General features: G+C 43.3%; 1 protein-coding gene across 5 annotated transcripts in view; it reads left to right on the top strand.

The window, feature by feature from the left end:
• The window catches only part of ABLIM1 (actin binding LIM protein 1), a 341,667-nt gene extending 329,819 nt beyond the window's left edge, over positions 1–11,848 (top strand). For 3 of the 5 annotated variants that reach the window (XM_054521710.2, XM_054521711.2, XM_054521709.2), the window contains 3 exons: positions 1,145–1,209; positions 1,849–1,909; positions 2,839–3,749. In XM_054521710.2, coding sequence (XP_054377685.2) covers positions 1,145–1,209; positions 1,849–1,909; positions 2,839–3,053 — 341 coding nt within the window. In that variant the 3' untranslated portion in view covers positions 3,054–3,749. 5 annotated transcript variants of the gene reach the window in all.
• The last annotated feature ends 414 nt before the right edge of the window (positions 11,849–12,262 follow it).

The raw sequence follows: 12,262 nt of genomic DNA, 5'->3' as shown, positions 1-12,262 counted from the left end.
GAATGGCGTGAACCCAGAAGACTGAGCTTGCAGTGAGCCGAGATCGTGCCACTGCACTCCAGCCTGAGTAAGAGTGAGACTCTGTCTCAAAAAAAAAAAAAAAAATGCATTTAATGTTCACTCCATGCAAGCACTTTGCTAAACATTTTATTTAATGTTCACAACATGCCAGTGAAGTAGATGTGGTTGTTATTAGCAACTGCAGCATTTTCATCTCTATTTTAGAAATCAGGAGACTGGTATAGAAATTGAGTTAACATACCCAGTGTGATACTGCCAATAACTAGCAAGATGAGGATTTAGAAGTCCACATATTATAACCCCGGAGCCCACACCCTTACCTGGAATTCCCGCTACCCTTCATAGATGCCTCACTGGCATTGATCTTGGATTCGGTGGTTTACAAATCTTTAGAGTTCCTTGGAATTCTGACATTCTGCTCTATAAGAATGTATAACATTGTACCTACATAGATGAAGAAATGAGGACTTCAAAAAGATTAAACACCATGTCCAGAGATACAGAGGTATTAAGTTGCAGAACCAGAATTCAAGCCCAGGGCTGCTCCCTCTCAAGCCCAGCAGCCTATCAGGCTTCCATATCATTAACAGATACCCTGTATCAGGCCTCCCAGGAGTCCAGCTGTAGATGGCTGGTAGATCTTGATAACATGCAGGGTTGGCTTCCAGTTCAGTTATTGCTACCTTATCAACTGGGGCATGGGCTAATGTATTCAGATATCCCTGATTTACATCCTTGCTCAGCTGTTTAGAAGCTTAGATATTTTCTTAGCCCCTATTTCTCCTTCTGTAATATGGAACAAATAATAATAGTGTTATTAGGGTTGTATTGAAGATTCAATGAAATAAAGCATGCTGAACACTTAGCTCCATGCCAGAGCTGAAGCACAGCCCGCTTCAGCCCCCACTCAACTGCGTGGACTTCTTTCCCTTCCCTCCTCAGTCATATCGCTGTCCACCTACTCCTTGCAAATATGGTGGCATATTTTTGAACATTTGAGCCCAGTATGATTTGAATTTTTTTGGTATTTCTATCCTGTGAGGTAGAAGATACTGCCAATTTCATTAAAGGATTAGACCTTCTGATTTCCTAACAATTGGTTTTTTACCTTTTTCTTACTCAGCTTCACATATTCCATCATCTAAAACTGCATCTCTCCCTGGCTATGGAAGAAATGGGCTTCACCGGGTAAGATTTCTCCCCAATTCATTGTTTCTGCCTTTACTCCCACCTCAGCCCTGGATGAAGTATTGACACATTGCCTGAATACGTCAGACTCTTGATCTCAGTGTTGGAACATAATGAAAATTTTAACCTCCCTGTTTGCCTGGTAAATTAATTTGAGTTACAGGCAAAATAAAATGTTTCTATTGAGAGAAGGAGAAATTAACTTTAGATAAAAGAATGGCCTGTGTATGATTATGGGAAAACTAAATTGCAAAACTGTATGGCAAATATTTTTTACAATGAAACAAAAAGTAATTACTTGAACCATTATCTTTGCTGTAAAAAGATATAAGAATGTGTGTTATAACCATCCTCCTCACAAAAGATGGAACAAATACAATTATGTAACTATGTAGGAAAATGCATTTTTATTTATCAGCAAGAGATCCCTGCTTACCAAGAGCCTGCTGAGTGGTGGCATTAGTACACTAAAAAAAACCTCTGCATAGCAGTAGAAGAATCATAGGGAAAAAAAAAATGAAGGTCCGGCATTTAGCTCGGGAAGAATTCCTAGGATTTTGTAAACCCTTTCTTCCTTTTCACCTGACTCCAAAACGATCACAATGGAGATTTCCTAATAATTGTTTTTCCTCATTTCAGCCTGTTTCTACCGACTTCGCTCAGTATAACAGCTATGGGGATGTCAGCGGGGGAGTGCGAGGTGAGGCTCCCATGGCCAGGCTGAGCATGGCCACGTCTTCCCTTGAGGCTGAGGTTCATGAGAGTCAAGTATACTGGCTGTGTTTATGCTGTATTGCATCCTTAGAGTAGGATCACATCTGTCTTCTGTGAGCTAATAGGGCAATTATTTACATAATTTGAAAGAATATCTAATGAAATCAAATTATAAGTGAGTTTGTGAGAATTTATTCATTGCTCATACTATGTGCTGAGCACTCTATCAGATACCTAGAGGCCAGGCATGGTGGCTCATGCCTGCAATCCCAACACTTTGGGAGGCTGAGGCGGAAGGATTACTTGAAGCCAGGAGTTCTAGACTAGCTTGGGCAACAAAGTGAGGCCTGTCTCTACCACCACCACCAACAACAACAAATTATAATAATTAGCTGGTGGCACATGCCTGTAGTCCCAGCTACTTGGGAGGCTGAGGCAGGAGGATTGCTTAAGCCCAGGAGTTCAAGGCTGTAGTGAGCTATGTTCATGCCACTGCACTCCAGCCTGGGTGACAGAGCAAGACTGTCTCTTAAAAAAAAAAAAAAGTAACTGGAGGTACAACAATGAGTGAGACATGGCCCCTGCCCTCAAAATGCATACGGCAGAAAGAAAGAAGTTCTGTGTGATGAAAATTGGGATCAGAGATGCAGAGAGAAGGAAGCAGTAAGTACCTTTAGGTTGTCAGCGAAAGCTTCCAGGGGAAAATGATGTTTTAACTGTTAACTAACACTGGAGCAGGCATTTCTTGGCTTCAGAGGGGCTAATGGGATAACATGTGCAGAGTCTGGGAGCAGAAAAAAAACATGGTTTATAGGGCGAATATGTTGGGAATTTCAATATAATACAGTCTGTGAATGGTTCCTTGTTTTTCCATGGTCTTTCCCTTATGATATTTTCTTTTCCTTCCCTTTTCAGATTACCAGGTACGGAACACTTTGTCTTTCTTGAATTGGCCACGCCAGCAGAACAGCCATGTTCCAACACAGACTGCTGGCTCCAAGGCAACAGCTTCTGTTGAGAAGATACTTGTTGTGGTTGATCTGTCTAGTCATTACTCTATAGCCGTGAAGAGCAGGCATGCCTGGTGCCTGGGTCAAGCTGTCCCTGCAGACCTTGGGGACACTGTGTGAACCAGGCCAGGTATAGGGGGTCTCTCTTGCTTTGGCCTTGGAGAGTCCTCTCTGGGGTGGAAGTGGACCAGCATCAAGGGTCTGCTCATATACAGTTTTTCTTCTTTTAATTATAATCTCTCAGTACTTTAGGCCACCCTTTTCCTGTGTGTTCTCAAATGAAAAGACACTGATGTCTTAGCCAATAGGAGAGAGCAGTTTGCCCTCATGACATTCCTTTCTCACTAGAACCTAAATCTTGTTTAAAAAAAGAAAGAAATGTGATGGAGAATAAGAAAAGAAGAAAAATGCATAGAAAATCATGATTAAAGATAAGAAACTAACAATAATAGATTTGGGCATCTTTTAAAGGTATTATATACTTTCATTCATGGAGCCTAATTCAGGAATTTGTCCATAGCCATTAAGTCAAGATCTCTCCCCAACTTGATTGCAAAAGAGCTGTATTCCTGTTCTTATACAGCAAGGATCTCATTTTGAAAAATACATGGTCATTTAGATGACACAAATAAAATAGTGGTTAGGATTGGAGACCCAACAGGGAGTTGGGAGCCCAAGAGTACTCCCTTCAGTTCCCTAGACTATTTCATGCCTCACCTAGAACTGGCATTTCTATTGCAGACGCTCCCAGATGGCCACATGCCTGCAATGAGAATGGACCGAGGAGTGTCTATGCCCAACATGTTGGAACCAAAGGCAAGTGCAGCTGTTCTTTTTCCTCTCATATGGGAATGATGTAACCCTAAAGAGATTTGATGTTCTATCTTCTCATCATTCTCAAAGTGTTATAGGCTGCTGTGTTCAGGTGAGCCATGTCATGAATATGCACCTTGCCATTCTGCTGTTTTGCCCACATCAGGTCAGCAGGTTAAACCCTTACTGGGCATGATGCTGTGTGTTTACAGTGAGGTGCCAGTCCCTCTCTGCCTATGACCGAGGTATCCCCTTGGCCTCTGCTATGTGCGTTACAGAGCATATCCAGTACTGAGTGGAGTGGCTGCAGACTCACCATGTAGGGTGACCAACATATCCAAGTTTGCCAGAATTGTCCCTGTTTCACCATTGAAAGTCCTACATTTCAAAAACCTCAGTCCTGGGCACACTGGGGTGCCTGGCCACCCTACCTCCAGAGCACCCTGTACCTTCAGAGTTGTCCAAGGGCTCATGCTCCCCGGTGACCATAACCAGGGCTTATTTCAATATGGCAGTTGCCAGAGCACTGCTTCTGGGCCTGCCTGGCCCCATAGATTCATGAGCTAGTCATGGGACAAGATTGTTAACCCCAGCACAAATGCACCCTGCCCTATAACAGCATCGTATAAAAGGTAACACGTTGGCTGGGCACAGTGGCTCACGCCTGTAATCCCAGCACTTTGGAAGGCCAAGGCGGGTAGATTGCTTGAGTTCAGGAATTTAAGACCAGCCTGAGCAACATGGCAAAATCCCATCTCTACTAAAACTATAAAAAAATTGCTGGACATGATGACATGTGCCTATAGTCCCAGCTACTCGGGAGGCTAACATAGGAGGATCACCTGGGCCTAATAGGTTGAGGCTGCAGTGAGCTGTGATCCCACCACTGCATCCAGCCTGGGCAACAGAGCAAGCCCTGTCTTTAAAAAAAAAAAAAAAACCAACAGAGCAAGCCCTGTCTTAAAAAAAAAAAAAAAAAACCACATGCCTGTAATTTCCATTATCTTCTAATGTTTACCTTCATCCCAACACATAGTAAGTTAGTGTTCTGCCACTCAACAAAGGCCCCCTAAGGCTCAGTGCCACCTGAGATGCTGGTGGAGAGTTGAGCATGTCTAAGATTCTGTCCCTGTCCCCTGAAAACTGGAGATTCCACTGGCCTTGCAGAAGGAAGACCCATCACTCGGATTCTGTCATGACAGTCTCTTGGAAGCTCTATCTTGGGAGTACTAGAGTTTAGGTGGATTCTGCTTGTTAATAAAATGGACTGTGGTGTTCTAGAAGAGGTGTTTTCTTTCTTCTCAGATATTTCCATATGAAATGCTCATGGTGACCAACAGAGGGCGAAACAAAATCCTAAGAGAGGTGGACAGAACCAGGCTGGAGGTAAAACAAAACAGAAAAATCCAGTCCCAACTGCAGATCCCTATGCACTCCCCCAACTCTCCCCTAAGCAATGTTTTATTTCTTCAGTGAAAACAAAAAAAATCAAAAAGATCACCCTCATGTCATAGGTAGAACTAAGAAATAACTTTGGAGAAAAAAAAAATCCAGATTTTCACTTAGATCAGCATAAAAATGCCTGGTAATATCCAGAAGAATGACCCAGGAGGTGGGCATGGTGGCTCACGCCCATAATCTCAACACTTTAGGAGGCCGAGGCGGGCAGATCACTTGAGGTCAGGAGTTCAAGACCAGCCTGGCCAACACAGTGAAACCCTGTCTCTACTAAAAATACAAAAATTCACGGGGCATGGTGGCAGGTGCCTGTAGTCCCAGCTACTTGGGAGGCTAAGGCAGGAGAATTGCTTGAATCCAGGAGGTGGAGGTTGCAGTGGGCCGAGATCACACCACTGTACTCCAGCTTGGGCAACAGAGCCCGACTCCATCTAAAAAAAGAAAAAGAAAAAGAAAGAAAGAATGACCCAGGAGACACAGAATGATTTCAGTCATTTTCTTTGAAACTTGATGTCGCCATATTTATGGCTGGTGATTCAGAATGGGAGTCGCTATTTCTCTTGAGATAGTCTCAGATCCTTATCTTCCCCTGAGCTGGAGTTGAGTTCCTGGGAGGCGTGGGAGTGGCAAAGCCTCTCAGGAGAGAGATTTATATTGATTTATACTGATTTATACTGGACAAGTTTCTTTCTTGGCTGTTTCCACATTCCTTGTTGAAGGGTTATCTGGGTACACATACCCGAGATCTCCTTAGACATGGAAGACTAATCTTTGTATTATAGTTTTCCATCCCAGTGATTTTAATAAAGAAAAACCCTGGCTGCCAGTCTCAGAAAGAATGCTTACTTTTTCCTGACAAAAGGCAGTACCTTGGCGTAGAGGTACAGAGAATAAAGGCTGCAGGATGTTGGGGGAACTTTTCTAGGGGGGAGTGACTGATGGGAAGTCTTCTCAGTAGAACAGACATCCACCTTACCTCCTATTCCTCAGCCAGGAGGAAGCCCAGGGGCTCCCCAGGGACCACGCTGGAGGTCATTTTCTTTGGCTTCTATTGCAATAGTCCATTTTTCCCTGCATCTTCTCAACATTCCAAGGACCTGGAATGGAGTTGTCTCCAATGTAACAAATCACCTCTCTGTGTCCCATCACCAGTCAATGTTATTATTATAATCCTCGTTAATACTCTGCCAGCTCTTTTATCTGATGGAAAGGGCTCTTCACCTGGCCCAGCCAGGTAAGGAATACTGATGTCACAAGCATTAAAGATCGGCTCCTCTCCCGTCCTCCTGCCTTGTTCTTCAGGATGACTCTGTATAAACTATAGCGCAACGCTCAAGGCCATTTGTGTGGCCATCAGGACTGACAGCAGCTCTTTTTTTTTTCCTCTTCCCAGCGCCACTTAGCCCCTGAAGTGTTTCGGGAAATCTTTGGAATGTCCATACAGGAGTTTGACAGGTTACCTCTTTGGAGACGCAACGACATGAAGAAAAAAGCAAAACTCTTCTAAGTCCCACTCGTGAATGGCAATTAGAGAAAGGACTGACAGTGGCGGTGCCCCATAGGATGTCATATTGCGGCCCAAACTTGATTGGAGAATTTGCAAACTACCGTCGCTCAGCAACACCAAAAAGAGAAAGTCTGGTTAAAACACCCATGAGTCAAATGTTGGGCCAGCCAACAGTAACACTTGCCAAGAAGCATGGCGTAGAAATTTCTATGTTCCGAAACACAGAGTAGTGTCCACATGTGACCTTTTCACATTACCTTATGTATACAACAGGAGCTGCGTTGTTTTCTTCTTTTTTTTTTTCCTTTATCTGTTGTCCAACAACAGTGCTGACTGTCCGGATAAGAGCCAGCAAGTGCCCTTAGGATGCCGCATGGGAAAAATCGGTTATCATAATTTCAAAGTATAAATATATTTATTATATAGCTCTGCGGCTAAGAAGGAAGAGTGAGGGGTCTGTCCATGGGGTGGCAGTGATTTCACAGCTGCCTTTCTTGAATGGCTTCGTGTTACTCAGCCGTGCCCTGGCAGGAATGGAACTCCATCAGGGAACAGGGCAGCTCTGTTTGAATGGGGTGAATAACAGCAAAATTAATTCTTAACAAGCTCCTTGTTCTCTACTGTTCACCGGGACCTGATTGGCAAATGACTTAGCTATTAGTATATTTAAAAACTGTTCAAAAGCAAAAGAGAAGGAACAGGAATGAAAGGGAGCCTTCCCTTAACCCTTTCTGCTTCCCATAGCAGGTGTGGTTCCTGCTCCCCGCCTAGGACAGGAGCTGTCTGGAGCTCCACCTTTGCAAAGAAAGGAAAAACACAAATTGCCTCCAGATTGGCCCAGTGGCAAGCCATTAGGTGATTTTGTGTAGGGGCCATATCACTCATGGCCAAAAAAAACCAAAAACCAAAAACAAGTCCCATGTCCTACTGACTCTAGTTCTTCCAGTCGTTATCCTCTGCTGTGTCTCTGGCATCCTATGAATCAGATCAAGCCCATGCTGTTGTTGCTTTTTAAGGTTTCTTTCAATAACAGGCTAAGGAAAGACATGTTTTTCTCTTTTAAATCTCTGCAACTCCAAAGTAGACTCCTTCAAACGCATCTAATTTGGCCTTTTCAGCTTTCTTCTTGCCCAGCTCTGTCGAATTCATGGGTGTGTGTGCACGTGTTGGTTTCACTCACCCAGAGTAATTTTGTGAGCATGCATGTGCTTTTTAATTTCTGCTTGAATGTTTGTCCCACTGTGTTGCAGCTTCTAAAGACATTTTCACCGAGTGTGTGTGACTCAAAGATCAAGAGTGAAGCTAAACTGCGCCCCCAACATCATTTCCTTCATGGAAAGGTGTTGGCGCTGATGTAGCTCATGGCAGGATCAGACTGGGAACCACGGAGGAAGGATGAGGTGGGATGTGGAGGTCAGAGCATCTCACGAGAGGCCCTCAGACTCTGCAACACTAGATTCGAATTTGAGCCTAGGGTTTCCCCAACCCATGCGTGCATATGAAACCACATCATGATTCCCGATGTGAGTTAGTTGAGGGAGAGTTTGTGTAACTCCACACCCAGGAGGGTAAGCCACTTTATTATCGTGCTTTGGGGCTGTGCTTAAGAATTTAAGCTCTGTTTTAAAGCCAAAGAAGAAAACATTTGAATTTACCTTCGTATGCCACTAAGAACAAAAGCTCTGAAGTGCTTCCTGCTGGCACCAAATATTAGGATTACAAGCTGTCCCTCTGACACCAGTGGTAAAAAAGCAAGTAGAATAGTTTCTGAGTCTGTGTTGCAGCCTCTGACATGTGGTTCACTGCTGTCATTTGGGGGCTGGAATGAACAGTCGCTGTTTTATAGCATCCTCCTGTGCTCTTACCTAAGGAATCTAAATTGTCCTAGCCTCTCATTGCTATGCACTGAATGTTTGAGGACTATTCTCGTGTGTGTGTGTGTGTGTGTGTGTGTGTGTGTTGGATCTACTAACGTATTTAGCAAATGGCTCTGACAGGGTGGCCATGAGTAGATGAGACCAGCTCTTGCTTGGTTGGAAGCCACACTGCAGTTTGCAGTTTAGCCTTTGGTGTCTCAGTGGCTTCTTGCTTATTCCATGCTTTTTCTGTCCCATCCTCTCTCTGTGCCCTCCTGCAATGGCAGCCTTGGCACGATGCCTGGGTGTCCTCGTCCTTGCTTTACTCCGGAAAGTGTGGGGATGGAGAGGATGGTGTATTTCCAATGTTTCCTTACCTGTCAATAACAATGGTGGCCACATGGGTCCCAGCACTTGGCTGGTGGAGAGATTTTTTTCATTATGGAGCTAATAAAGGGTCTCCATGTTTTACATTGATTAATGAATTATCACCCAGACATGTGCAGATCAAATGTCAATATAAGAAAAATCAAGGTATTTGGGAAACATGGGCATAATCAAGTAGTTTTGCTAAAATTCCTCTTCCTTGGTCTACATAAAGAAGACATGGGTCTGTCATAGAATGGGGACATTAGACTGAAAACTGGGACAACCCCCTTCTTTATTTTATAGAGACTAGGAGTTAAGGGGCCTGCCTAAGATTGCAATGATAAAGAACTGAACCCTAAATCACCTCCCACTAATGAAACCCTGCTTTGCTTGTATCTTTTAAACTCAGTTCTGCATCCAACTTGAGAAGAAAAAAAGTTTCTTTCCATATCAAGTCCCATATGAGTTCATTTAAACTGCACCTTGCAGAAATGCATCGCCAGAAAGCACCAGTAGCCTCCTATCTGCAAGCAGAGTAGTGCTCTGCTCTGGGGAAGGGTCATTGGAAACCATAATGCAGAGTGGGCCCCCTACTCCATTTCCCAGCAGAAGGCTCCAGCTGGAGGGATGGGTCATGGGGCAACCTGGTTCCTGCTAACTGCCAGATCAAATATGTGGGCTAGAATGCCTGTCCATTTAGTTAAACTGGGCTCAGCATGCTTGTCCTCAAAATGTCCATCCAGGTCACAGCACACAAGATAGCTATTGGTCTGCTTTCACCTCACCCTGTACTACACATGAAAATTCCAGTTATTAACACACTCAAACTAGTGGAGCTTGTTCACCCTAGGAAGGGGATTGTATATATGGCAGGCTTCCCTGGTGCCTACGTAAAGGGCTACATTTTGGAATGTTTGACTTCCTTGGGACTCTTAAGTGCATACTGATGGCATGAAGTAAAAGGGGCCTCTATGATGATAGGAAAATCAGTTCTTTTAAAATTTCTTCAAGAAAATCCAGGCTATCACATAGTCCTTCTGTGTGACTTATTAGGAGATAGGAAGAGCATTGGGAAACTTGCACAGCTAGCTATGCATCTACATTTTGGCTGGGGTTAGTTATGAAATGTTCTTAATATGACATGTTCAATAACTTCACATAAACTGCCTGTTCTCCGAAACCTCAAAGAGATAGAGTTAATGAGTTTTTTTTTTTGTTTGTTTGTTTTTTAATGGGGGTAGTTTTCTATCTGTCATGGGCTCTAGCATCTACTCCGCTACCCAATTCTGTCATCTCCAAGCCGAGTTTCCTCTTCTGAGGCAGAGGCTGGAGCAGTTCTTTTTCAGTTCTCATCCTCTCCATCCCAATCCAGTATATCAATCAACTCTAACTCGGAGACGTCTAGCTGGTAATGTTTCTAAAACTTTCACTGGATTTCTTTAGACATTGAAGCAAACATTTTTTTCTAAGAATTGCTTCTCAGATGATGATATCAAATGTATATGCTTTTGCAAGTTTGAAAAATTCAAATTAACCACTTTTGACTAGGTAAGTCTTTCTAAAAACCATTTAAAGCTCACTGGGTCTTAGCATCCTCCTGTGTATGGAAGAGACAGGTGACCGCTCCAGGTTGGGTGCTCACAGAACCCTTTTCCTGACTCTCATGGAAGATGGTGGAAGGAAAATAGACTGTCTCATCAACCCTCCTGTGTCCTCTGAAGCAATCTCAGTTTCTATATACCACCTCTTCTGTGTTTCTGGTAGCTATTTAATCTGTATTTAATCTGTACTTCTTATGCCAGCCTCAATTTTATTTGATTTTTAAAATTATTCTCTTCTAACCAATGAAGTGTTTGACAGTATGCCCCAAAGCTTGCTCTTTTGTGCTCCTTTTTGAATAACTTTCTATCCAGAAAAAGAAATTATTTGGGACTTGAGATTTGCAGTGATACCAACTTATAGCAATGATGTACTTTAAGGGAACTACCCAACTATGTTGTGATAGGAGAAAGAGAAACCTTCACTTTGGCATTTTCTTAAATCACTGCTTATTTTTCCGTTTGCTGCCCAGGAAGCAGTGGGAGGTGGTGGCAGATATGCTTTGCATATGGATTGTTATGTTTTTATTTGGGCAAGTTTAATCATGGAAAACTCAAAAAGAAGGGGGGAAATGGTCAGTTTAAGCCAAAAGAAACTTTCTAAACAATGTATATGTACACAGCAAAATTAAACAAATCCAACAATTTCTGAAGCTTAGTGTAATTGAGTGGTGGTTGTTATTCAATAAAATTATTCCCAAAAGTGTTTCTCCTAAGAGTGCTGTTCCCATGAGTCACTTCCTGAACCCATTGACCAAAGGTGGACAGAGACAATCCTGTAGACCTTGACATTCAGAAAGATGTGAGCTGCTTACTGATCATATATGCATACGTTTCTTTACAGCAGAGGAAACCATTGTCCACAAAACTGATGTTCTTTTGGGGTTTTATGTACAGACTTGTCCAATCATGTGTGTGGTTCCTGTGAGTTGCTGATGACTCTGCATTGAAGCTCTCTGAGTTCTTTCATTTTAAGTTGGGTTTATGGAATTTTTTCAAATGTTGGAAGGCATATGGTGCTTCCTGCCCTCCCTCCCCTTTTGGAAATATGAAAGCAAATGTTTAGAAGAATTCCTTTTGAAAAGCTGTGTTGTGTTCCCTGTGAAACTGAGCAGGTGTGTGTTGGCGCGCTAAGTGCCACGTGCTTGTGTGCAGAGGAGGAGGTGGCCCTGCCGGCTCCGTGCTGCTGTGCCTGTGATCCCTACCTGCTCCCCGCTCCTGTTGCCAGCAGCACTCACTGCACTCCTTTGTCATATACTCTGCATCACTGTCATACTCACAACTTCGTGAATAAAGTTGTGTGCTTTATTCGTAGACGCCTCCATACCTGTGTTTCATTTCTCGTTCCCTGGATCCCTTTGAAGGTCTATCTCATTTTAAAAAGCACCAACACAACTTCCAGTAACCAAAACAAAATCAGAATGAACCCAAGGCTGTGGGAATGCATTTTTATCATGCAGGTGGAAAAATGCAACAAATAACAACAGGATATTCCAGGACTTGTGTGTCCAATAACCCAGACCATATTGACTAAGCTGTCCAAAGGAAATAAATGTTTAGTAGAGCCGTTACACTGTGCTGTGTTGTAGGTGTTTGATTTGGTTTGTGACACAGCAGGGATAGTCCCATCATTTCGACAAAGCTGGGCGTTTGAGGAGGTTTGAAGCTTCTGAGCCACTGTGAGTGTGGGCCACTTTTTAGTAAGAGGCTAGAATGCAGTAGGAGAAA

Source organism: Pongo abelii, chromosome 8 (assembly GCF_028885655.2).
Source record: "Pongo abelii isolate AG06213 chromosome 8, NHGRI_mPonAbe1-v2.0_pri, whole genome shotgun sequence".
NCBI classification, from domain to species: domain Eukaryota; kingdom Metazoa; phylum Chordata; class Mammalia; order Primates; family Hominidae; genus Pongo; species Pongo abelii.
This window is presented reverse-complemented; position numbering and strand designations above follow the sequence as displayed.